We start from the raw sequence: 24,480 nt of genomic DNA on the forward strand, positions 1-24,480 counted from the left end.
AAAATTTTGAAATTATTTAATTAAAAATATAATAGTTATATTTAAAAATTAGTTAGTGCAGCGTTGTTATCAATTATTATTTGTGAGTGTGGAGAATTTTTTTAATTATAATTAGATTACATGAAATTATAAATATTAAAAGTAAATATCACTCCTAAATTTTTAAGTAAATTAACAAGACTCAATGAAATCCAACGCTCCTTAATTCATCCTTTCCACCAGCCGTGGAGAACTCATCGCAGCCGTCCATCTCCCGGTCCACAGCTTTCAATAACGGCAGCTGTCGCTGTCCCACCTCTGTTCCCTTCCCCATCAAATTAGATTAAAATTTGCCGCTCTTTTCCCCAACATCTGTATCTCTCATTACAAATCCTTGTCCCCACACCTGACCATCCCCGCCACACGCTCCGTCCCGCCCACGCGCACATGTTGGTGGCCATTCACCAGCGCGTGTTGAGGTGAAACGCGTGGGCCCATCCCCTTCAATTGTCATGAAATTCATGCACACGGGCAATAAACTGCCCGCACCGTGTCTCAACCCCTACCCGTCCTATAAAACTTTGTGGGCATTTCCCACAACTCATTCACAACTTCCAACTTCCAATCAAATTCACTACTCCTCTGCAGATCCAAATACACAAGGAATTCTTTGTTTTGTACCATAATACAAGTTTCGGGTTGTACTAAGGGATCCGAATTAGTGAATCCGAAATGGAAAGATCAGCAGCAGCGTTCGAGAATGATCTGAATCTCAAGGCAACTGAGTTGAGATTAGGGTTGCCCGGAACGGATAATGAACCCGACCACCAGCAGTCTTCTTCTTCTTCTTCTTCTCAACTCATCAAGAACAACAAGCGCTCCTGTTCAGAAATGGACGGGGCTCGCCAAACGGGTCAACAGCAAGAATCCGGAGCCCCGGCTCCAAAGTAAGTTAAATTCAACTTTATACTACTATCTGCCACAAAATAACACAGTTTATATATATATATATTAGATACGTATACAGATTGCTGATCTGAGATGTTTTGTTTGCTAATTCAGAGCACAAGTGGTTGGATGGCCACCGGTTCGGAATTACCGGAAAAACGTTCTGGAGCAGCAGAAAAAGCCCGAATCGGATACTGGATCCGGGATGTTTGTGAAAGTGAGCATGGATGGAGCTCCATATTTGAGGAAGATTGACCTCAAGTTCTATAAGAACTACTTGGATCTACTCAAGGCCTTGGAGAACATGTTCAAGTGCACCATAGGTAAGAAATTAAATTACCCAAAATTTCAGAAACTAAAATTCAAAAATACATAATTAATTAATTAATATTTTAATTTTCAAGAAATTAAAACAAAAGGGATTTAACAAGGGTTTTTGGTAATGTGTATTACAGGGGTGTACTCAGAGAGAGAAGGTTACAATGGATCTGAATACGCACCAACGTACGAAGACAAGGATGGTGACTGGATGCTTGTGGGAGATGTTCCATGGGACATGTTTGTTACTTCTTGCAGAAGGCTGAGAATCATGAAAGGCTCGGAAGCTAAAGGCTTGGCTTGCCTATAGGCTATAGATACAACCAAACGAGGTCTTGTTCGAATTTCATGCACAAGGAAGAGGATGATGATGAGCAACTCTTGATGGGCTAATTAGGGTTCTTCAGTTAGATATTCAGACAGTCGACACAAGCTGTGAGATACGAGGCATCAGAATTATTCATGGGTGTGATTCTTGGGCCTCTTGATCATGATCAGTGTTTTTCTTAGGTTTCCTGCAAGAGAAACGTCTACACAGGAGGAGAAAGGGTTTTAATTAACATCATGCATGTGTACAGAGATGTTAGAGAACTTGATGATGTTGTTTTCCTCATCACTTCTTTTTGTTTTGAATTTGTAATGTATTTACAGAGTATACGTATACTACAACATTTATACCATACTAATTACTGGAAAAGGAAAGCCATTTTTTAAGGTTGGGAATGGCTGAAATAGATCAATTTAAATTGTAAACCATTGGGTATATATATATCAAATATTAATGTTGCACTTAGCTATTTAATTGAAATTTATCTTTTGAAATTATACATAAATTATACTGCATTTGATGTAAAATAATTAAAACTTGTTGTATTTTCCAAAATTCATGTAATATTAATTGATCTTTTACATCCAGAAATTCTGGGGTATCACGGGGGAAAATATTGCAACATTCATGGGATATAATTAATTTAAGACAATTTTAAATTTTGATATATTTAAAGAATTTATATGATATATGGCGTATTATACGCACCATATTATTTAATGAAATAAAAAGATGTAACATGCACTACTAACTTGAAATAAAAAATCAGAATTGATCTTTTTGTCCAAAGAAATAGTAACTTTTGACATTCTTAATTAATTTTAAAACTCAATTTCCAGCTGATTATCATATGGTATATTAGATTATATAGATGTTGCATTATGTCTATCTATCATTCAATTTGTTCCATAGTCAAAATCTCAGCCAGCCCATAGTACGATCTCGCTCAGGTTAAGGGATGCAAAGAAAATTTTGCCCTCCACACATGAATTTATAGAGAGATTTTTTTGAGAGGGAGTAGATTGTGTGTAGTCAAATCAATGAATATTCACATGATATAAAAAAAATATTTTATTTATTTACGGTGGTGTTGGAAATTATATAGTACGATAGGTTGTGTATATTTATTGTATGACTTATATATATTACTTTTTTGTCCTTGTAACAACATATACATAAAATATATATATATAAATCGTATACACAAAGATTATTTTATTTCAAATTTATAACAAGTAATATATATATATATATTAATTAAAATAAAAATATAAAAAAAAGAATAGAATTCAATCCGATAGAAGTAAGCTATCATTCGACCAGACTGCCCAGAAATCAATTCCCTATGAACGAGCAACCGGATTACCTGCTCAAGAATTCAGAGGAGAAAAATCGAGTGATGAAACAAAGGAGCAACTTTTGTGTATCACTAGAAGAAATTGTTACAATGTAAAGGAGTAGTACTCATCCGGTTATGATTTTATTGTAGTAATGATGTAGTGATGGCTGTTAGTTAAATTTCAATGAAAAAGGGACAGGGATCCCGAAAAGCTTCCCCCACCTTCAGGTGTTAAAAAAAAATAAAAAAGCTATCATCCAACTCATAATCAGAACCATTAATTTGACTCATAGCAACGGACTTTTGCAACGAATTTCATGAAAAATGCGAAAATCATGAAAATATATATTCTGTAGTAAAGAGAAAAAACCATACACCATCACATACAATATCCATTTGAATTTAAATATAACATATAAATTACATGATAAAGTCAAGTGGATTTATTACAATAACTGTTTGATATATTTTCTTTTTATTATATGATTTAACTATAATATGATAATATTGTTTCTTATTAAAAAAATAAAATATTAAAACAAACAATGATTTTCTATATTATATATTATTCTTAAATTCCATGGAATTGGGGGGCGACCCGTTTTGTGGCGGGCCACAGACACGGACTATGGATGAATAGAACATTTCGGACTCGGTTAACATCCGTATTTGAATTGGTGTCGTTGGGCAAGGAATTGGATGTAACCATTAATGGGTCGGGTCCATTAATAGGGGAAAGCCCAAAAAATGAGGTGGGCCGAACAAAATTGTGGTCTTGTGTAAAACACGCGTCCATTTACGAAGCGAGTGTAGGCAGTAGGCGTACTTCACACCCCGTTAATGTTAGTGCAAAGGTGAGAGCTGAAACCTCGATTTGTATCCTCCCCCCCCCCCCACCCCAGAAATCTCCATCCTCGTCAGTCTTCCACCTAATAGAGCTTACAGTCGTTAAGATTTAAACGGAAAATGCTGGCCCGTGCCTCTCAACGCCTGCTTGAGATCCGTCAAGCTTTCCGCCAGCTTCCTCAGGTTTTTGTTTCTCCAATTTCGAGGTTTTTTCTTTTGCTCTTTTCTGGTTTGATTCAAATGGTGTTTTATGCAGGCGTCGCGATCGTTCTCGACTGCGCTCAACTATGTGAGTCGACGATCGATTTTTCTTTTATTTTTGTGTGGTTGTCCTTTCTGGATGAGATTTGCGTCTCTTTATTGTATTAGCATAATTATTTTCCTTTCACTTTGTTTTATTTGATTTACGAGTTTCTGAAATGCAGCATATTGATAGTCCGGATAATAATCCAGACCTTCCATGGGAATTTACTGATGCGAACAAAGAAAAGGTTAGTGGTATACTCATCATTTTTACTTATTGAAGAATTCTGATTCGTCTGTTTCCAATTTCAATGCCCGTAATTGAATTTTTTAGCCGTCGTATAAGCCTGCTGCTTCACTGGATATAGTACCGTTTACTGTTTATTAGCCTTGGTGTAAGGAGAAATGGTGTTTGCCGAGGAGACTTGTAATTGACCTTGGTTTGTTTTGGATTCTGTAACTGCCAGAAAAAACCTAATTAAAGAGGGAACGTTCAGAATCAGTTAGAGGAAGAACGCATTTTTTCTGACCCTACTTTTATGTTCCTGTGCTATTAATTGTATTTCTATAAGTCAATATGTTCTGGTTTATTATGTGTTCGCTATTTGGAAACACTATCAGCTCCAGCCCTTCTTATTGGCCTAATTGTCTCAGTTCCCGTTTCTAGGCAAATTAAGAGTGCCAACCATCTTTTCTTCTTCTCTCTTTTTATATGTGACATGCTAGTTTTAGGTGCTACCTTGTTGAAGTCTTTTTCAGTTAATTATCACTCTGATATGCGAGGAAACTCATGTTAATGGCCAACTATTTTGCTTTGCACTATTTCAAGAAGAACAAGGTGTTGTAGTGTGTGATATTCCTCAATCGTTTAGTGGTGAGTTCCTCTATATTTGGTGCCAATTCGAATATGTCCAGAGTCTTGTTGGTGTATGACTAGACCAAGAAATTATAACCTATCTATTGGGGCTGCAGAAAGTTAATATCATGAAGTATAATATTTCAAATTAGAAACAAATTATGTTACATGCTAGAGTCTTGTATGAATGATAATTGTTGTGTGCTGCATCTGATGGCCAATGCCTAACACAGCCTGTAAAATGAGGTTATTGTTCCCTTGTAGCTCCTGGCCTTAAAACTTCAGACATTATGTTTTGTGAGAGATGGACCCTGAGATCTCTGTCATTATACGGGATTTCACTGTTTTTAGAAAAACTGAGTGCAAGCTATGCAATGTGCAAGTAACATTATTTTGCTGAATAAACTTGTGAATGGTCCTTGTTAAATCCTTTGAAATTTTGAACAAAAGAAAATTACAAGTATTTCATTTTGCACAGGTAAAGGAGATAATCTCTCACTATCCATCCAACTATAAGCAATCTGCTGTGATTCCTTTGCTTGATCTTGCACAACAGCAACATGGAGGTTGGCTCCCAGTTTCAGCGATGGATCACGTATGTTAACATCAGTAATTACTGATGCCTTCTGTTGGATACACTTGTTAGTGCATCAAAGTCCGATTAGTGTTTGCCTTAACTCTCCTACCTATCTCTAAAGATTCACAATAATCAGACCTGGCAAAATGAATTTGCTTGCCGATCTCCTTGGTAGCCTCATTTATTATTTTTGTGTCTTCTTGTCAATAATGGTTGGTATGGGCCCTGGTCACTTTATCTGAACACCTTGCTTAAGAAGAAATTAGTATTTTCATGCAAGCCTGGTGCATCAGTCATCTTGAAATGACTAATGTTTCATGTGTTTTTGGTATCTATAGTTTGATGTCTAATGATTAATCTGATGATTTTGGTAGGATAGCAATGTGTTACTTGATCCTTCCATTTGATTTTTGTGATGTTTGATAAATATAATGAAACCAAATTATTCACCAGTTGTATGGAAGTGCTCATTTATTTTTTCTGTCATTAAAGGTTGCTAAGATAATTGAAGTTGCTCCCATCCGCGTATATGAGGTTGCAACTTTCTACTCGATGTTCAATAGAACGAAGGTAAGTTATTTTGCTTCTTCAGATATGATAACTTGTAAGATTTGCTAGTTGTGTTTGCACGAATTTCTGATTGGTTAAGTTACATGTTGGCAACTAAAGGTTGGTAAATACCACCTTTTGGTTTGTGGCACCACACCTTGCATGATACGTGGTTCTAGAGAAATTGAAGACGCATTACTGAAACACCTAGGAGTAAAGCGCAATGGTAGGTGCTGTATGACATTTTTATAATTCTTATTTCTTTTCTTTGGAACAGTTATGTGTGTTCTGAAAGTGGAATCTTGCCAATGCCTGTTTTTGTTTGTAATCTGAAATATTATGCTTGCATTTTGCAGAAGTAACTAAAGATGGCCTGTTTTCTGTTGGAGAAATGGAATGTATGGTGAGTTGTCCTACAAATTATCTTTCTAGAAAAACTTTCTTTGTTTTGTGTGCTTTTGCTCCTCTCTCATTGATCTGCTTATGGATGCAAGGAATACGTTCTTGGACTTGGGGGTCTCAATTTACCCAAGGAACAGCTTTTGGTTTATTTCTTCACAACATGAAATAGATTCATTAAGTGTATCGCTATATAGCAGACGGCATACTTCTACTGTGCTTCATCTCAAGTGTCAATTGCACTAGGAATTTTTCCTTTTAAATCTTTTGAGCATGTGTAACTTCTGGGGTACCTCGAATGCCAATGTAAAAGACATAAGATCACTGAAATAAATGCTATTGATGTTTATTCGGTGATATATGACCTGAGCTGTTGTTCTCTTCCGTAGGGATGTTGTGTAAATGCTCCAATGATTACAGTTGCTGACTACTCCAATGGATCTGAAGGATACACCTACAACTATTATGTAAGTAACCATCATTTTTCAGTGTCGTGATAACGATGACACTATGATTTAGAATGACGTGGGTCTCTTTTGATTGTTTCAGGAGGATGTTACCCCGAAGCGCGTTGTTGAGATTGTTGAGGCTCTGAGAAGAGGGGAGAAACCACCGGTAAGACAAATCTGCTTGCGATATTAAGGTTGTTAATAGAATGATTTGCCATTTTTTCTCATATGATTTTTCTTTTCAGCGTGGCACACAAAATCCTCAACGCATCAACTCAGGACCAGAAGGTGGGAACAGTACATTGTTAGGCGAGCCTAAGGCTCCTCCATGCCGGGATCTTGATGCTTGCTAAATAAGTTGATTTTCCCTCATTGTTCCTAATAATGATGAAAAATTGTTGGAAGCTCGGAGCATCTGTAGGATGTAAGCTGTTGATTACCCGAATGAATTCAAGATTTCATGTTTTTGTTGGCTCTTTATGCCAGTCATGATATGGAAGGAGTTTTTCGGAGAGTTGTTCATTTTTACATCAGGTGATAATGTTATTGCCACCAAAATAGACCTCGAAAACCTTGTACTAGCAAATCCTGGGTATAAAATAACCTCGCTTGTGTGGTAATTTTGGGTTATATCCAATTCATAGATCGCATAACAACGCTCTTTGTGCAATTCATACAGACGTAACTTTGTCTGGTGATTTGTTTAACATTGTAACTTACTGAAATATCAAGACGGATCCTGCAGTTCAATTCATAGACCTGCACGATTGGATGGTTCCTTCATATTGCAAAATTCCTTTCCAGATCCAATTGCATAGGGAGAAAGGAGTGTGTAATAACAAAACCCGTTTAATTTGGTTAATCCGCTTTACGCTCTAAACATCATCATTAAGACCCTGGGAAGACAGTTATATGATATATCTATGCAGGTAGCCGTAGGTCTCGGCATATCTATGCATACCGCAAAAGATTGCACACGAGGATGCACCTCTTGCTGCCGGAAATTTGGACAAGTTACTACTGTGCTCTATTACTCTGTGAAATTCTCTCTGCGATAATGTGGTAGCACAGTAATGATGATACAGAAGAACAAAGAAACCGAAGTGCGATTACCTTCAGAAACCAATCCACTAAGTCTACAGACCAATGGTACAAAATGATTTCTCTTGGACTAAAATCTTTTACTTTCTGGTAGAAAATAACCATTATTTAGTCTAACTATCCTTCTCCACTTGCATTGAAAACAACACTACAATTATAATATACACGCATTAATCCCTTTGAAGGGTCCCAAAATCCACTAGTGGAAACTGTTCCCTTGATACCAAAGTGCTTTCATCACTAACCACCAGCCCCTATGGTCCCACCACTGAGGTGCAACAAGAACTGCATATCAAGAAGTCTGAAGTTTGACATTTTCTCCGCTGCTCCAACCGAGTAAGGAGATTTCCATTATCCTTAACATGCAGTGTCAACCAAGCCTTTGAATAAGGTAGAGGTGGATTGTGGAGTCAGATTTCAAACAAAAGGGAGTCAAATTAGGAAGAGTCTGGATTGGATAGGACTAAAGGATGACTTCTGTTGGAGGATTATGATGGGGGGCTGGACTCGGGTTTCGCAAGTGTCACAGTGTCGCGAGGTTGTGTGTGGTAGATAGCTGAGGCAAGGGATATGGGCATAATGCAGAGTGCCTTGGATTGAAGAAGTTGCATGGCAGCCCCAACATTTTCTTCCATAAGCTTGGCGACTTGCCGTTCTGTACCATCATTTGACCACTTCTCCCAGGCTGGCTGAGCTCTTCCACCATCGCCACTTTCTTCCTTCGGGAATAAGCCACAGTGATGATATTAGAAAGCGTATAGAAAATTTCATGTGAAAAATCATGCTTTTTTTTTTTTTTTTTCCTTTTTGGATCAGATACCTCTATTGATGATATAGGGATATCTGTCACAAGTGGAGCCACAGCACCCGCTCCTCCCAATCGGCTCATACTCAACACCTGGAAATTGATGGTTTACATGAGAAAAACATGTAACAAAGTGATGCAAAAAATGCTCAGGAGCCCAGCTTTAAGACGCTAGGTCAGCAAAATGAAGCAGGCAATTGATATGCATGCCATGACAAGTTAATACGAAAGGAAAGATAATATAGAAATTGTTTCCAACCATTCTCTTCTTACAAGATGGTTGTATCTTGCATCGAAGTTTTCATGGTTTTCAATGCTATAAAATATCATATCATGGTACTAGATTTAGCCATTTAACCCAATTTACGCATGGACATCACAAGACATTAAAAAAAAAAAAAAAGAAAACAACTGACATCCAATGGTAATACGATAGTGTTTTAACAATTATATTACAGAAGATGTTTGAGGATTATGATTAAGAGTAAATTTGACAACAATGAAAGTGTTAGGGAGTAAAGAGTTGCCTGCCAATAAACATATTAGCTGGAAATGGCTGAAGCTTTCTTTTGATGCAAAAAGTTTAGTGATCCAGTATCATAAAATAAAAAGCAATGCAGGAGGCAGTTGTAAAACACCCATTAGATGCTACCCATGCATATACGGGGACATCCTTGCTAAATATTCACAACATATTTGCATCTTAATCAAGTAAAAGTTAGACTTATACTGGTTTACCTTCACTTGGAGTCTCAAGAACTTCACATAATCCACAATTTCATCAAGCATAGCTGCTCTATCAGTCTGCACAAAAATTTCAGGTAGAGTATGAGCTCTAATTATAAAAACATGGACAAGGCACATTAAAGAAGTTCAAAATCTGATTCTTTTTATTTCACCCAAAAATAGAATTTAAAGTACTAAAAAATGCTATACACAATGGCAGAGAGAAAGCTTACCTTGTTAACACTGGGAACTAACTCTTGCAATGCCCTTATTCTTTCTGCTATTCTTTCTCGCCGCAACTGTAATAAGAGAAGAAAATATCCAATCATATACTTTTATTTTCAAATTATGCAGTTTCATTATTGCATTAAACCAAATCATGCAATCATTCAAATTAAGCCTGAGAAAGTTTATTCTTTTGCAATAATAATGAATGTTAAGAGATTTCGCCATGACTGTTATCCCCAAGGGACCAAAACAGAGATATTTTACTCTTACTAGAAACAGAATGTACTGTTGATTAATCCAAGAATTCATCCTTTTACAAGAATTATTAGAGAAAATCCATATAAGAGTACCAATTCTAAAACCATTTTGTGGAATCAGTTATGCATACCCGCTCTGCTATGCTGTGTGGGTCCGTTGCTTGGCCTCGTCTAGCTCGTACCCTTGGCCGAATTGCAGGTGGATGAGGCGCTGCAGGAGCTGTATTTGTCATTGACTGCCCATGAAAACCCTGTGAAGGTAAAACGATAATCTATAGTGGGTTGCTGACGACATCCACAGCAGGACATAATAATAATAGTAATAATAATAAGTACGCATCCGCCTTAAATTTCGAGCTACACCAATCAACCAACCCCAGAAGTGGGCAAACCGCCTAAACAAAAACTGAAATTCATAATTATCCCCTAGTGTATTTTCAGAATTCCCCAGAAACAATTGATTGAGTGGTATTCACTTCTTGAACTACAGCATTTTTTAAATTACTGTTATCGTAACGGCTAACTTACCATGGTCATCTACTATACAACGTTTGAGCTTTAAAATATGAAAGATACCGGAGCAGTAATTTCACCCCAAATTCCCAACTATCCCTAATTGATTAAACGTTGCCAAATTCGCAAACAGATTTCTCAAAAGGTTACCGGTCTAGCAGAAGAGGATGCGCGGGAATCAACAAGATCGTCACGGAGGAACCTCTTCCCACTCCCAGATACATCGTTAAACCCTGCTTTCCCTTGCTCTAGGCTCAACCCCAACGGAAACCCCCCACCTCCACTTCCAACTCCAACTCCAACTCCAACACCGTATGCACCCCCCATACCAACTCCAAGCCCCATCCCCATAGCACCCAAGTGAGACGCGCCATCGCCCGAGCCAAGCTGCAGCATCATGGCAGCCTCGTTACCAGCCAAGTTGGCGTCGGCTCCGGCGGCATAGCTCGGAAACCCTAAAATCTGCTCGAGAAAGTCGTCGGAGGGGGTTTCACCTGGATTGTTGGCCATGGAGCGATTCAGGTCTGAACTGGAATCGTTTAAATTGGCAATACACAATTGCATTCGATGGCAAACAATTGAGAACACTCAATACAAATTTATATATATATGTGTGTGTGTGTATAGGCGCTCTAGAGTGAGCGTATGTACGTATTGACGTGTGTTAGAGAGAGAGAGAGAGGGAGAGTAGCAGCTTTCTCTGTTCAACTTTGTTTTCAGCAGCAGAGAGCAGAGAGTGAGAAGAAAAGAGAGGGGGGAGCGGAAAAGCGGGTGCCCCTTTTTCTCGCCTTCCCCTTAAAAATGATTCCACTTTTCCTCATTTTTACTTCTCTACCCATTTTTCTTCATTTCCAATATTTTTTCCTCTTAATTTCTCCACACCCTCAATTTATTATATTATATTATATTTATATACATCAAATCACTAATACTTTGATTTTTTTATTAACTTTATATATATCACTATTAACCGTTTAATATATATTCTTATTACAGTTTTCTCCACTTATATACTAACATCTCAAATTTCATTCCATTAAAATTAAAACACAAGCAATCACGGCTTCAACACTCCAATCTGTTAAATCACATATTATACTTCACCTTATACAATTTAACTTGTAACACAAAGTACAATTATTATATCCAACCGCTTAAACTTTTAGGTAAAGTGATGACCTAATGATAATTTTTGGGTCGTTCATCTTTTTAAAGAAACATTAATTATTTTTTTTCCCTCGTTAAAAGTAAAACAACTTTATGCTTTACTTTTAGTGCTTTCCTTTCTGGACTTGAGAGTTTTCCTCTAAACATGGGTTTAAACCCTTGGCATAGCTTTTCCCAGCCATTTTCTATCACAAAGCAAAATTGTGCTACTTAGTCCAACTTCATGTCACCAAAGTCTTCCAGATGGAAAAACCTTGCCAATCAAACTCTTATTTTGAAAAAAACTGGATGGAAATCGTTTTCAAGACTTGCAAGGGTCAAACTAGTGGACCATTACCAATGTTAAAATCAAGTGGGGACATCATTATCACATGCTAAACAATTTCATACTCAGCAAACAATCCGACACAAGTTTGACTTGCATATTCAAAAGGGTCATGATTCAGATTTCCATAGCTTTGAGGAAAATTTCAGCAATCTGATGTAGACACAAAGGCAGACTTTGGAAAGAATTTGGTAGTTGCCAATGTTGCAGCACTGGTTATTGACTGGTAGGAGGATCACAGAAAACAAGAGGGTTCATGAACATAATCTCTCTATCGATGTGGTAATAATTATATATACGTAAATGATATTAATTGTCACAATACCACAAGATTACATATTTCGCGATGTGGACAGCGTATTTGATAAGAGTACGAATTATGAAAAAGTACGTATGAACTGTGCTAATTTATAAACCAACCTAAAACAATATCCAAAATAAAGTAAAAGATCGTAGACGAAGCAAAAAGAAGTGGAATGTGATTCCACCTAGAATCAGAACCAACTAATCTTATGTAATAGATTCTAGAGTATTATTACATGTTGAGAGAATTCTTCATGGAGAAAGGAAACAAGCTATCAGTGTTTTGGTACCTATAAAGGAATGTTTCTTTAACATACTGTACTTGGTATTAAAATAAGTTGGTTCGCTGTGCTTTATGCAGTTGTACCAACTCAACCTAGCACTCAAAATTGGACGGATAGGTTTCGGAAATCCTTGGCCAGTCAAAGCTTCCCTTAACTTGTTCTAATTTATCTCATATGGCATGAAAACTTTGAATTTTCGTCAAGAAGTTTGAAGCTAGAATGCCAACCTAGCCATGAGTGATTTTTAATCAAACATATAGTTACAAGTGCCCCAAAGGAGAAAAGGAGTTAAGCTATTGCTAATTATGTACTTGAAAACAGTACGTCTCCATGTACCCGAATATAAGCCTGATCGAAGCCAGCCCACCAGAGTATAGATACTACAGTTTTACGTGGAGATGGTGGTACTGACAATTAATATTTTGTGATTCTCACTATCATCACATTTTACTTTGAGAAGAAACTCCACTTCCAGGCTCCTACAGTTAGAGCTAGAAACAAAGGAGACTGCTGCAAGCCTTCAGAAGGCCACCACATCTGGCTCCTGAAATTAGATTCGAGGGAGGTCAATGAAGGTAAAGAAGACGGAAGCATCAAGAAAAATGACATGTAGACCTAATAATGTGTACAACAAATGAGATGTTCTGTCTTGAATGATATGCCTTTTTCTATCCTTCTAATTATGTTTACCTAGTGAGCAATTGAGCCATTTGAAGCCAAATGTGCAAAGATTGATGCTTAGTTTCACATTTTGCATGATGTAATTCTAGTATTATCAAAATGCAGGCCAAATTTAAGACGATTAAAGCCATTTCTCTCAACTAGTTGTGATGATGTTCACATATTAGGCTACAGGAGTGTCACATCCATTTGTTTCTATAAGTTTGAGAAAAAAACCAAGGCTGATACAAGTCAATCCGATAAAATATGGAAAGAGGGAATGCTACCTATTCATTCACTTTTTATTTGGTTTTGAGCCTGAGAGAAAAAGTTCTTTGCATTGCGTGCCACATCCTCCTCAAGTACTGCCTCCAACAATATGTCAGATCCCCTTAAGTCATCTGAAACAGAACGCACTAGTAAGTTCTTCAAAAAGCATCAGGAGCTAATAATTGCATAATATTACCACTAAAAAATGCATTCCCTATCTTGATGGAGACCTTGACTTATGTGCTCCATGACATGCATGACACAGTGGCAGAAGAATAAGAAAAGAAATAACTGCAGCATATTCCTAACTAGACAGATGCATACAGATTAAAATCCCAGAACAGAATCTTCAAAACGATCACCTTTTCGACTGGGCAACAAGTTTGCACTTTCAGCTGATATCGGAAGAACAATGAACTGACCGGAATCATCCTTTAGTTCACTAAGAACTTCATCCATGGAATTTGCAGTTAAGTGAGTGGATTCAGCAAATCTTGCATATGCAGTTGCTTGGCTATGTATATCAGAAAGTGGGGAGGTTGTTGAACTGTGATCCTTAAGGAACTATCAATGTCATTCACTAAAAAGGAAAACAGAGTATACATCACAAATAGTATTAATTACTAGAAGTTACCTTGGCCATGCTAGTAGTCTCTGTGCTCTCAACTCTGACTGTGCCCTCTTCAGTGGGTTTTGAAGATTCCTTGTCCACTATATTCCAGTAATGAAACTAAGTCAGTCATAAAACGAGAAGATCTATCTGAATAAAACACAATAAGTTTTACCCAAAGAGATACCATTTTTAATGGGTGGTTGGCTAGCAATATTGTCCACTAGCCTTGTTGTCAAGGGACCAGGATTCATGAAGGAGATGGACCGAATTTCATGGCGTATGGCTTCTAATTGAGCCATTGTATCTTGCAGTTCTTTATGCACCTGCCAGATTCTAATTCAAGCTTTCATATTAAAAAATCCAATTGTATACAAATAATGCTACATCTAAAGCATGGAGGATAACATTGCGAATTTGAATGCTAACAACAGAGAGCGTAACAGTATCTTCAGCATTCCCGCTGAAATGAACCACTCAATTCAGCTTATCAAATCCACGCACATAAAACTAAAGCAAATAACACTTCACGCAAACATGTAATGAACATATCATTAACAAATATCTTTTAAGCCCCAGGATGAACTTAATCGCACTAAGACAAAAACCTGGCGAGCTTGAGATTGCTGCATAACGCTTTCGAATTGACCACGTGCCATTTGAACATATCCAATCGCACGCCCAGCTAACCTCCCCGCTGTTCTAGCTATAATCGGCAGATCCTTTGGCCCTAATTTTCAACCAAATTTAATATAATAATAAAAAAAAAACGTTTTCGCATCAATAATAAAATAGTCCGAAATGTAAATCAAGCCTTACTCTAATTACGCAAATCAATAAAATAGAAAAAAGAATGAGCAAAATTTCGTGTAATTATTCAAACCTCGGCAGAAATTCAAATAACAGCAATCACGCGCAACTTATATACGCGGAGAGACATAAACTTCAGAGAGAGTGTACCGATAAGAGCAGCCGTAGCTCCCAGCAGGAGGAATAGTTCACCATACGAAATTCCGAGCATTCTAACTCCGGCGATTTATTCTCCGGTGGATCTTCCGGGAAGAAGAAATGGAGAGAAACAGAGTGCGAATGGTTTGGTGAGCTGTCTATGGCTATTGGGCTTTATTAGTGGGTTTGACTCAAATGGGTGAGCCTATAGATGGGCTTTATTAGTGGGTTTAACTCAAATGGGTGGGCCTATAGATGGGCTTTATTAGCTGGTATGCTCAAATGGGTGGGCCTGTAGATGGGCTTTATTAGCCGGTATGACTCAAATGGGTGGGCCTATAGATGGGCTTTATTAGTGGGTTTGACTCAAATGGGTGGGCCTATAGATGGGCCTATTAACGGGCTTTATTTCAAACTTACATTTTAAAGAAAAGGACAGAGAATGGGCTTATTTGTTTTGTGAATTTTTATCTCAACATAAGATTAGTTGAATTAAAGATTGTTGATTATCATGCAATTCATTATATATTTAATATATTAAAATTTATAAATTAATTTAATATATTAATAATTTAACAATAAATAAATAAACAATAAACTGCTTAGAGATACACCCACATATTTGTAATTGAAAAAACCTTCGTTAGTTCACTGAGAATTAATTTTGTAATTGATGAAGAATCTCAATCATGAATGTAAATAAATTGAGTTGGGTTGTATATATAATTATTTTAATTTTTTTTCCATTTAAAGATTATATTAGAATTTAATTTTTTATTAATAATTAAATTAAACTAGAATAGTTTTAATTTAATTCATTGTGTATAACCAATTGAATTCAAATGAATTTTTAGTATTTAATCTGAAATTGAAAATCGAATAATTCAATTTGATAATTATAGAATGTAATCAATAATTTTTGAAAATGCCTAATAAGTAAACAAACTAATTTACCACATATTCGTATTCCGATTGAATTGATTCTCTGGTAAAATAATCAAATCTAATTGTTTCAGTATTTATTATATTTTTTTTTAAATAATTAAATACATATATCAACTTGTCAATTGCGGATTAAGTGTGTATATATATCCCTAATTTCATGTCGAAGTATATGTTAGAAAGCAACTGAACACAAGAAAACGAGGTTTGAAGATTACTTGTTGGAAATGGCCGCTGCTCTGCAGACAACTTGCTTCCTCCGACTCAAGAACAATTACAATGTGATACAGTGCCGTTCTTCAACCAACAGAGCATTCAAATGTAAGCCCCCCATGGCCACTCTCGCAGCTGCTCCAACTGTTGGGCTCTCTGAGACTTTCTCAAGATTAAAACAAAAGGGAAAAGTATGAATTCATCTTCTTTTGTTGTTTTCTTTTTTTTCATCTTCTAGTCTATTTTGATTTGAACAGCGAAAGTAATTTTTATTTATGATTATCTGGTGTCTGTCTGGGGTTTGGGGTGAGGGGACTTTTGTTTTAGTTGGTTATGTCTGGAGAATTTTCAGTGGCGCTGAAGCAAATTTCTGTTGATGATGATTTGTTTTGGTTTTTGTTAATGTTGTTAATGGGTCTGTTAATTGGATGGTTTTGTTTTGTTGCTAGCAGATTTTGGTGGCTTTTCCTCAGTTATAGATTTCGGTTGTTTAACCATTACTTATTTTCTTGTAATGCAATTTATGGAGCAAAAGTGGCATCTTGAAGTCATTATTCATTCTGATTCTGTAAATTGATTGAAAATAAACATCTCCCCTGAAAAATGAGCAAAGAAAGGTCACTTGGGACAAAATTAAATGAAAGAGATAACGGCTCAATTTTCACATAGAAAGTGTGATCATAAGTTTTGTTTAATTATTGTGTATATAGACATGTGATTGATATTGATAATTCTATTTTTGACTAAACAGTTGATTAATACTCTTTCAAGAATGTGTTATTGGTTGTACTGTACATTACTGCATTAATTTAAAGAATTTGGAATTTTCAGAAATGGATATTTCATTTTCTCAATGTTTACATTTATAACCATGCTTTTGGTGTAAAAAGGTGGCATTCATTCCGTATATCACAGCCGGTGATCCTGACCTTCCAACCACCGCAGAAGCGCTGAAAGTCCTTGACTCATGCGGCTCAGACATTATTGAATTAGGAGTGCCTTATTCAGACCCTTTGGCTGACGGTCCTGTTATCCAGGTTTGAAATGTGGTGAAAGGAAATTTTATCTTAGAATGTATTTAACATGGTGTGTGAATAATCTACTGTAGAAGTTTTCTTTTGTGTTATTTATCAAAAAGTTAATTCTTTCTTATTTCTTTTCACAGGCTGCTGCCACACGTTCATTAGCCAGAGGAACCAATTTCGATAAAATCATTGCAATGTTGAAGGAAGTAAGTTACGGTTTTTATTTAAGCCACAAAAGTGATTAGAAGATGCTGTTTAGCATGGTAATGAAGCGAGGTTACATTTTCCTGGCTTTGTCTTTCTTGATGTACCTTAACCACACAAATCTGACGCTTTATAGTGACACTTCTTTAATGGTTCGTTTGGGTCTTCATGAACTATCATCAAGAACTTTTTGGGACACGAAACCTTGTTCAATGCTCATTGTTGCTAGATGTATTTTGTTTTTCTATAGCTTAGCAAACCCTTACCAACCTTTTGAGCATATTTTTATATTACAGTTTCTTAGGATAACCATTTTTTGCTTCTTGAAAGGTGGTACCTCAATTATCTTGTCCAGTCGCACTATTCTCATATTATAATCCAATACTCAAGCGCGGCACAGAAAAATTCATGACCACTTTGAAAGATACTGGAATACATGGTAATTGTCCTTACACTTCACATCCTCCCATTTTTTAACATAGAATAGAGAATTTATCTTATTTGGCAAAGATCCCATTTTAAGGTTTTTAGTCTGTTCACCATACATGCGATCATTCTACCATAACAAGACTTTGTGAAAAAGCATGGCATGGGACTAGGTTTATGGTTAAGCGCAAGAACAGTTTCAAGTTTCATATCAGTAAATTGATTGCTCGATCTAATATTTGAATCAATGCCACGATATCCTTCTATAGTCCATTCGATTATTTTACAGCTTTGCCTCCTCTCTTGAATTATGGCACATTTTTTGCAACTACATAAATCGAATTTTATCTAGGAGTTTATTGTTTGCAGGACTTGTTGTGCCGGATGTACCTCTGGAGGAGACTGAGATATTGAGAAAGGAAGCTAGTAATAATAATATAGAACTGGTTGGCTTTCCTAACAGTTTAATTCCTACCTTGATTTTTTTGAAATCCAGAGTTTGCTTCATATGTTTGCTAGTGGTGATCACCTGACGTCACCTGGAAACCTGTTTCATGATTAAAGAAATTGCCCCAGGCATCGTGGTAGAAAGTCAATACTTATGTTCCTGTAATTTCTTAGGATAATCATGAAGCTCAAATATGTCAGTGGTTTAATCATTTTCTGTTTGCACGAAAATTTAAAGATAAATTGTAAAAGTTTGGTTTGGATTTCAAGAAATTATTCAAGATAATAAGTGGTCTTTGAAATTGGAAACTTTTACCTTACTTTTGATAATCTCGTGATGCTATCCATCAGCACAGGTTGTGGGTTTGTAGCTTAAATTTTCTGCAAGAATCATGGATACATATGGAAATAAACTATCGGTGTCAGGAAAAGTAGCAACAAGATCTTGAGAAATACTTTATGATACTTTGTCATAGGGAAACACATCATGTTGGGTGGCAATCTGTATTATCAAGATATCACTGCATTGATTAATTGAACTGTTTTCATTCAGTGCACTGATGGCCTTAGTTCTGTGTATGATTGATTCTAGTTTGCCATTTCAGGTGCTGCTCACAACACCCACTACTCCAACAATACGAATGAAAGCTATTGTTGAAGCTTCAGAAGGATTTGTCTATCTTGTAAGGTTCCTACTTCCTTTTTGGAACAGGGGTTATCTGTGGACGTCTAGATCAGTATCTTGCTTTTTCCTGTTTCTTCTTCATGCTTCCATTGCCAGTTTATACCCCTAAATGAGGCTAAAAAAGTGACTTCATTTCTTGGCTTTGGTCACAAAACTCTTCCTATGTAGATCTTTCAGACTCATCATTTTGTTTCCTACTGTTTTGCAACTGGGTATTTATTAACATTGTTAGCTTGACGAGCTCCTGTGTGCTGTACTGCTCAAAATTTAATGCTTGCTTTCAAATCCTCATCGATGGGTGTTTTCTGTTCTGAGCAAATCTCAGTTCAAACACTGGCGCGCTGGGGAAGGTCCAGCTGAATGCAGAAGAAATTTTAAAATTTTCAAATTCACATCTCTTTTCCACTTTGCCCAAGTTGATCTATTTTTCTTCTTAATATATCAATAGGTGAGTGCAGTGGGAGTTACTGGAGCACGAGCATCTGTCAGTGAAAAGGTTCAATCTCTTCTACAAGAAATTAAGGAGGTAAATATGTTTCTTATCTCATTAGTTTGACCCCTAACTAGACATTTTTAGTAGCTCTACTGACTGTTGTTGCCAGTTTGGTTTGTGAAAATCACCACCACAGGTTTTATCATACCTCTTCTCTGTTTATTTTTGTTTGGCTTTGTCTTCAATGTAGATGAAGTATCTGAGGCAATCATGATTTAAAGTTCGTCAACCTATGAGAAATTAGCAGTTCCTGTATAGCTGACATTTTCTTTTCTTTTGTTCTTTCTTTCAATTCTCTCTATCTCTCTCACATTCAGGTAACAAACAAGCCAGTGGCAGTTGGTTTTGGCATATCAAAACCTGAGCATGTTAAACAGGTCAGTCGTGAATGTGTAGACTGTTTAACGTGAAGTATTTCCAAGTTTAGGCATTAAAGTTGAATGGTTTGATGCTGGCAGCTAATATATTTAAGCATCACTCTTTCAGGTAGCTAGTTGGGGAGCAGATGGAGTAATTGTTGGTAGTGCCATGGTAAAAATACTGGGTGAAGCCAAATCTCCTGAAGAAGGCTTAAACGAACTAGAAGCGTTCACTAAAAGCCTAAAATCTGCACTGTTATGATCAATTCTGCTTTTGCACCTTATCCTGAAACCGGGCTTCCCAGATGCAGTGAAACAGGGTCGAGGGTTTTGGATCTCCGTAGCATCACAGGTCATGAACTTCTTGAATCCACAGCCGCGTTATTTGGTGGCCTCCATTAATCAATATCAAAATTGTTTTCGTAAAAATAGGGTTTGTTGTTAGACTTCTTACTTCAATACAATTTTCAGATCGTTGGACACAAAAAGAACAATATTTTTCCAGATCTTAGCTTTGGTGTTGTCCACCATTGCGCCAATTTCTTATCGTTCTTCCTCTCCTCTTTCTTCCCATTCTATGTAAGCGTGACCAGTGCACGATCACTATGGGACGCCCAATGGTTACCATATACATATGCCCATATGCATCACATGAATATATGACTACAAGTGAGAAAAAAATCATCGTCTATTTGCAAGCTGCATAAAAGAATGTTGGGGGATAATTATTACACTTGCTAACGGATAAACATGCCATCACTTGTCTCCCAATTATGTAAGCTCAAGATTATCTTGTGTCCTTGAAATGCCCAAAAGCAAAGATTCATGTGAAAACTTGTCATAAATAACTAAAAGGGCAAAGTAATAGCACTCAGAAATACACACACAGGTAGTGTCATCTCAACAATTAAGATAATAGTGCGAACAAATAATTTAGGCAATATTTTAACGCCTTCCAGATGCCACTGATTCGGTAGAGAAGAGGTACTTCACTCTTGAAAGAACAGAGTCGTGTGCAGGGTCATACGGATGATCCTTGGAAGGAATCTCCAGGATTGCTGGGATTGGTTTGTTATAGCTGTCTACCAAAAACCTTACCATATTTGCAACCTGAAATGGACGAAAAGATGTTATCAGCGCCACAAGGGACAATTTATAGTAGTTAGGATTAAGAAACAAGCGAATAAAGAAAACTGAAAACTTACATATTGGCTGATCAACACTATTGCTATGTCTTCTCTTGTTGTGAATTCTTTGAATGCATCTTCAATCTGTTTCACCGTTGTTTCTAAACCAAAAGCAAGAAACATCAATGAGCCAATTGAACATAATGACAAATACTCAACTGAAAACCAAATACAAGACAAGACCATCTTTCTTAGGGTGGGCATATTCTGAGACCACTTTATCGACACACAGCTTTTTTGCACTATGTTCAGAGAAAGCGAAGTATATTGTGTTTGTTCCATCTTCTGGGCTTTAAATATACCGAAATGATCACAAAGACCTGTGTCCAATTATTTGAGGCTAGCTTAACAACTACTGAAGTGCTGAGTAGTAGATATGCTAAGACAGAAAAGTACAACTTTTAGTTGCACATAAATTTCCTCTCTTCTGCTTATATTACTAATCATACAACTCTAGAGTTCATGGTATGTTCAGATAGTAAAAAAGCTAGGTTAGAGAAGAACATAGCATAATTATATACCTGACCTGAGGTATCACAGCCTATCAAAATCAATACAATTTTTTATGTTTGTCAATATATTCATGCCAACCACAACTATCTAGTATGCCAAGATAACTAGACTTGAAATAAGCAGCAGCAACCTGCCAGTCAAGTCTACATTAAAAACCTATCAACACCCCAGCACTTCATGAACAATGCCAAGCAAAAGGCTCTCAAACACCAGAAGACCATCAATTATACTAAAGACTAACTTGTCTTGTATTCCACAAGCCTCTACCTTGATGTCCAATTCTATTCAAAACATTTTCATACTTTGGCACATCATCTTGTTTGCTATGTAATCTCAAATTATACTTTCCAATTACATAAACAGAATTGAAAACTACAATAGATGGAAGTGATTGTATCATGAGCTGAGCCAAAGAATTGAATGAATTATAGTAATTATTCTGATAAAAATAATTAAGAGAACAGGCATCAGACATACTTGAGTCCACAATGAGGTAATTTGTTTTCCTCCTTAGATCAACATTACCAACTCCAGCTAGCAAAAACCCAGTGATAGTGTCCTACATGAACAAGGGTCATCAGTGAAATTCATCAAATGATGTACGAGTTGCAAATAAGTTAACCAACTTGCTTAAGAAGAATTAACTCATCAAGTAGTCTAACACCTAAATCTGTATCATAATCTTCGTATAAAAAAGGCCCGAAAAGGAGAAGAGAAATTTGGAGAAATATCAGATGGTTGAGGCAGCCAATTTACGGGTCATTCTATTTTTCCCTTGTCACATTGATGAAAAAGGAGAGGGAAATATGGTTTTCACATCGGCCAAACTTGCATTTGCCAAGGCACCGGATCACAATGGGTATACACCTTACAGCTAGTAGTATTGAGTCAGCAAATAGAACTTATAGAGTCATCAAGTTAGCTCAGACGGAACGCAAGTTTTACAGCACGTGCAATTAATAAATTGATTGAAAATAGCTCACGTTTTCAACTGCCTGATACAGCATTTGAAGCCAAGTAGGGCGTGAGATTGATATGAACTTTGCACTTAAAATCAGACTTCATATGGTACCAATCGACCCAACTATGTAGCACCTTCTCTCATAAAAACTTAGATCAAGGTAATCAACCTATGACAACAGCAGTTGGAGAAGAAATCAAACCCCAGGAATGGTGTAAGGAGATGGTTGGAATTTCTGCATCTCATGGATAAAAGCAAAATATGTAGACCAAAAAGCTACACCACTTGATGAATATGCTCTCATAATAGTCATCAAACTACAGGGAAATTACCCGATTCTTTTCTCAATCTATAATCAACTAACTCAAGTACTTGAAACAACTGAAAAGAAAAAAAACGACCAAACATATCCTGAAGACAAACGATAAAGCAGACAAATAACCAACAACCACATAAAGTGAGAAAACCTGGTCCAGAAAGTCAATAGAAAACTTCAATTGGTACCTCATCAGCGATCATGGCTATGAGCGCTGAACTGCTTGTCCGGATCTGAGCTCTGTTTGCCATTGATACCAGAAATCCCAACGAATGCTGAACCTTGTAAAGAAGCAGAAAGCGGATATATATTAATTAAATCAAAAACTAAACGCAGAAAATTTTCGTTTCACAGAACTTTATCGTAATCCATGATAGTGAAACCCAATCAAAAATCAATCAGAATATTTCTCGAACATATCTCACCTTTTGGAGAGTTCGGAATTGAGTTCAGATCGTGAGAAGAGAGATTTTGAGAAGTTGAACACCAATAATGAACAGAATAAACAAAAAGAAGTAAATCAGAAATAAAAATTGTATTCCCCACCCCCCCCCCCCCAGAGAATACAATATTTACATTTTTCTCCTTTGATCTTTAACAAATTCTATTTCATGATCTATTTTATTTTGCAATTATGAACATCTTATTTTTTTTAACTTTCCTTTCAAATATTCATAATATTTTTCCTCATTTATCTATACAGTATATATAACTCATGAGGGATGTTTTAGTGTCATGGTCTTGCAAAATTATGGTATTTTTTTCTCTGAATTTTCAACATTATGTCATTATATTTTTTATAAGTTAAATATCTATTTTTCACATCAAATTTTGTGTCTGTAAAAATAAATTATGAGACTAGAAAAATATGGACAAAATAAAATTTATTAATTTAAATACAAAGAAGTTCAATATCAGAGAATAAAGATAATTCTCTAATTCTTTTCTCCAAAATGTTGATTCAAGAGCTTGAAACTTGTTCTTAGATGTAGATGTGTTCTTCTCCAAGGGCTTTGACAATATTTCGTCTCGCTTCGTCTTATGTTTTGTGTTGTATGTGATGTGTTCATAATGATTTTTTCTATAGTGAATGCCCATTTTTATAAGCGCGAACAAAACTTATATAGTTTGGGCTCATTCTTTGATCTTGAACACCGAGATTTTTGACATGGATCAATCTCCTAACAGGTCTTATTTGAACGTATTTTTATTTAATTTAGCCAATTCAAAATAAAATAAAAAATTTATATATCTTGGCTCGACCTATAAAAATAAATAAGACCCAACTTGAATATGGGCTTTCGAACTAATAATCTTGAAAACTTTTAATTTAAAACTCAATTATAGACCAATTTATTTGGCTTTAATTAATAAATTAGTCTGAAATATTTTGATGTCAACATTTATCTTAACTTGTTATTTTATATATGTTAGGTATTTTTTTAGCTACAAACACTACAAAAAATATAGCATTTAACCACGAGCATTTGTCAAGGTCAAAAATTAATAATCATAGTAAAAAGTCATTGACCATGATCACGCAACGATTGTTGATCGTAATTTTTATGAGTGCGGCTAGTAGTCATGACAAAAATAATTTTCGTGGTTATCTTTTTACATTAATTTTTATTTAATTATGATCAATAATAGTTATTTACCACAATTTTAATTTATTACCAAG

General features: G+C 36.1%; 6 protein-coding genes across 12 annotated transcripts; 3 read left to right on the forward strand and 3 right to left on the reverse strand.

Moving 5' to 3' along the window:
• The first annotated feature begins 571 nt into the window (after positions 1-571).
• On the forward strand, positions 572-2,038 carry LOC105163333 (auxin-induced protein 22D). Its single transcript, XM_011081646.3, has 3 exons — positions 572-926; positions 1,042-1,250; positions 1,383-2,038. The coding sequence occupies exons 1-3, from the start codon at positions 712-714 to the stop codon at positions 1,553-1,555; spliced, it is 597 nt and encodes a 198-aa protein (XP_011079948.1). The 5' UTR covers positions 572-711; the 3' UTR covers positions 1,556-2,038.
• Positions 2,039-3,783: 1,745 nt separating this feature from the next.
• LOC105163331 (NADH-ubiquinone oxidoreductase 24 kDa subunit) lies at positions 3,784-7,451 on the forward strand. 2 transcript variants are annotated; one of them, XM_011081645.3, is made up of 10 exons: positions 3,784-3,941; positions 4,015-4,047; positions 4,184-4,249; positions 5,336-5,452; positions 5,927-6,004; positions 6,104-6,209; positions 6,340-6,386; positions 6,772-6,849; positions 6,932-6,997; positions 7,077-7,451. In XM_011081645.3, exons 1-10 carry the CDS (start codon positions 3,879-3,881, stop codon positions 7,182-7,184), a joined length of 762 nt encoding a protein of 253 aa, XP_011079947.1. In that variant the 5' UTR covers positions 3,784-3,878; the 3' UTR covers positions 7,185-7,451. The 2 variants fall into 2 exon arrangements, with proteins under 2 accessions (XP_011079947.1, XP_020550277.1); XM_020694618.2 differs by lacking the exon at positions 5,336-5,452.
• Positions 7,452-7,908: 457 nt separating this feature from the next.
• On the reverse strand, positions 7,909-11,274 carry LOC105163330 (transcription factor UNE12). 2 transcript variants are annotated; one of them, XM_020694617.2, is made up of 6 exons: positions 10,612-11,274; positions 10,080-10,199; positions 9,697-9,762; positions 9,476-9,541; positions 8,753-8,830; positions 7,909-8,647 (listed from the first exon to the last, which is right to left on the reverse strand). In XM_020694617.2, the coding sequence occupies exons 1-6, from the start codon at positions 11,023-11,025 to the stop codon at positions 8,456-8,458; spliced, it is 936 nt and encodes a 311-aa protein (XP_020550276.1). In that variant the 5' UTR covers positions 11,026-11,274; the 3' UTR covers positions 7,909-8,455. The 2 variants fall into 2 exon arrangements, with proteins under 2 accessions (XP_020550276.1, XP_011079946.1); XM_011081644.3 differs by having other exon boundaries at positions 7,909-8,651; positions 10,612-11,272.
• A 1,459-nt stretch (positions 11,275-12,733) lies between these two features.
• Positions 12,734-15,199, reverse strand: LOC105163327 (uncharacterized). 4 transcript variants are annotated; one of them, XM_011081637.3, is made up of 7 exons: positions 15,041-15,199; positions 14,689-14,810; positions 14,268-14,406; positions 14,105-14,181; positions 13,833-14,025; positions 13,488-13,601; positions 12,734-13,084 (listed from the first exon to the last, which is right to left on the reverse strand). In XM_011081637.3, the coding sequence occupies exons 1-6, from the start codon at positions 15,099-15,101 to the stop codon at positions 13,492-13,494; spliced, it is 702 nt and encodes a 233-aa protein (XP_011079939.1). In that variant the 5' UTR covers positions 15,102-15,199; the 3' UTR covers positions 12,734-13,084; positions 13,488-13,491. The 4 variants fall into 4 exon arrangements, with proteins under 4 accessions (XP_011079939.1, XP_020550033.1, XP_088738218.1 ...); XM_020694374.2 differs by having other exon boundaries at positions 14,268-14,416; XM_088882092.1 differs by having other exon boundaries at positions 14,268-14,416; positions 14,964-15,103.
• Positions 15,200-16,128: 929 nt separating this feature from the next.
• LOC105163328 (Aldolase-type TIM barrel family protein) lies at positions 16,129-20,361 on the forward strand. The gene is made up of 9 exons (XM_011081640.3): positions 16,129-16,374; positions 17,074-17,220; positions 17,349-17,414; positions 17,743-17,851; positions 18,208-18,284; positions 18,891-18,968; positions 19,419-19,496; positions 19,781-19,840; positions 19,950-20,361. The coding sequence occupies exons 1-9, from the start codon at positions 16,198-16,200 to the stop codon at positions 20,082-20,084; spliced, it is 927 nt and encodes a 308-aa protein (XP_011079942.1). The 5' UTR covers positions 16,129-16,197; the 3' UTR covers positions 20,085-20,361.
• A 131-nt stretch (positions 20,362-20,492) lies between these two features.
• LOC105163329 (vacuolar ATPase subunit F family protein) lies at positions 20,493-23,348 on the reverse strand. Of its 2 annotated transcripts, none has more exons than XM_011081643.3 (5): positions 23,225-23,348; positions 22,988-23,074; positions 22,000-22,081; positions 21,028-21,110; positions 20,493-20,932 (listed from the first exon to the last, which is right to left on the reverse strand). In XM_011081643.3, the coding sequence occupies exons 2-5, from the start codon at positions 23,048-23,050 to the stop codon at positions 20,768-20,770; spliced, it is 393 nt and encodes a 130-aa protein (XP_011079945.1). In that variant the 5' UTR covers positions 23,051-23,074; positions 23,225-23,348; the 3' UTR covers positions 20,493-20,767. The 2 variants fall into 2 exon arrangements, with proteins under 2 accessions (XP_011079945.1, XP_011079944.1); XM_011081642.3 differs by having other exon boundaries at positions 22,988-23,080; positions 23,225-23,342.
• Positions 23,349-24,480: the final 1,132 nt, after the last annotated feature.

This window comes from Sesamum indicum, linkage group LG6 (genome assembly GCF_026168435.1).
Source record: "Sesamum indicum cultivar Baizhima isolate 11 linkage group LG6, ASM2616843v1, whole genome shotgun sequence".
NCBI classification, from domain to species: Eukaryota; Viridiplantae; Streptophyta; class Magnoliopsida; order Lamiales; family Pedaliaceae; genus Sesamum; species Sesamum indicum.

Excerpts from the sequence above, each read along its gene's own strand:
- LOC105163333 (XM_011081646.3), top strand. The coding sequence starts at position 712 with ATGGAAAGATCAGCAGCAGCGTTCGAGAATGATCTGAATCTCAAGGCA. Across the intron at positions 927-1,041 it reads TCCGGAGCCCCGGCTCCAAA|AGCACAAGTGGTTGGATGGC; the intron begins GTAAGTTAAATT and ends TTGCTAATTCAG. Across the intron at positions 1,251-1,382 it reads CATGTTCAAGTGCACCATAG|GGGTGTACTCAGAGAGAGAA; the intron begins GTAAGAAATTAA and ends TGTGTATTACAG.
- LOC105163331 (XM_011081645.3), top strand. The coding sequence starts at position 3,879 with ATGCTGGCCCGTGCCTCTCAACGCCTGCTTGAGATCCGTCAAGCTTTC. Across the intron at positions 4,250-5,335 it reads CTGATGCGAACAAAGAAAAG|GTAAAGGAGATAATCTCTCA; the intron begins GTTAGTGGTATA and ends CATTTTGCACAG. Across the intron at positions 6,850-6,931 it reads GATACACCTACAACTATTAT|GAGGATGTTACCCCGAAGCG; the intron begins GTAAGTAACCAT and ends TGATTGTTTCAG.
- LOC105163330 (XM_011081644.3), bottom strand. The coding sequence starts at position 11,025 with ATGCAATTGTGTATTGCCAATTTAAACGATTCCAGTTCAGACCTGAAT. Across the intron at positions 9,542-9,696 it reads TAGTTCCCAGTGTTAACAAG|ACTGATAGAGCAGCTATGCT; the intron begins GTAAGCTTTCTC and ends ATTTTTGTGCAG. Across the intron at positions 8,831-9,475 it reads TCTTGAGACTCCAAGTGAAG|GTGTTGAGTATGAGCCGATT; the intron begins GTAAACCAGTAT and ends ATCAATTTCCAG.
- LOC105163327 (XM_011081637.3), bottom strand. The coding sequence starts at position 15,101 with ATGCTCGGAATTTCGTATGGTGAACTATTCCTCCTGCTGGGAGCTACG. Across the intron at positions 14,811-15,040 it reads AGCTACGGCTGCTCTTATCG|GGCCAAAGGATCTGCCGATT; the intron begins GTACACTCTCTC and ends GTTGAAAATTAG. Across the intron at positions 14,407-14,688 it reads AGCAATCTCAAGCTCGCCAG|GTGCATAAAGAACTGCAAGA; the intron begins GTTTTTGTCTTA and ends AGAATCTGGCAG.
- LOC105163328 (XM_011081640.3), top strand. The coding sequence starts at position 16,198 with ATGGCCGCTGCTCTGCAGACAACTTGCTTCCTCCGACTCAAGAACAAT. Across the intron at positions 17,221-17,348 it reads CTGACGGTCCTGTTATCCAG|GCTGCTGCCACACGTTCATT; the intron begins GTTTGAAATGTG and ends TTCTTTTCACAG. Across the intron at positions 19,841-19,949 it reads AACCTGAGCATGTTAAACAG|GTAGCTAGTTGGGGAGCAGA; the intron begins GTCAGTCGTGAA and ends TCACTCTTTCAG.
- LOC105163329 (XM_011081643.3), bottom strand. The coding sequence starts at position 23,050 with ATGGCAAACAGAGCTCAGATCCGGACAAGCAGTTCAGCGCTCATAGCC. Across the intron at positions 22,082-22,987 it reads TAGCCATGATCGCTGATGAG|GACACTATCACTGGGTTTTT; the intron begins GTACCAATTGAA and ends TTGTTCATGTAG. Across the intron at positions 20,933-21,027 it reads TAGTGTTGATCAGCCAATAT|GTTGCAAATATGGTAAGGTT; the intron begins GTAAGTTTTCAG and ends CGTCCATTTCAG.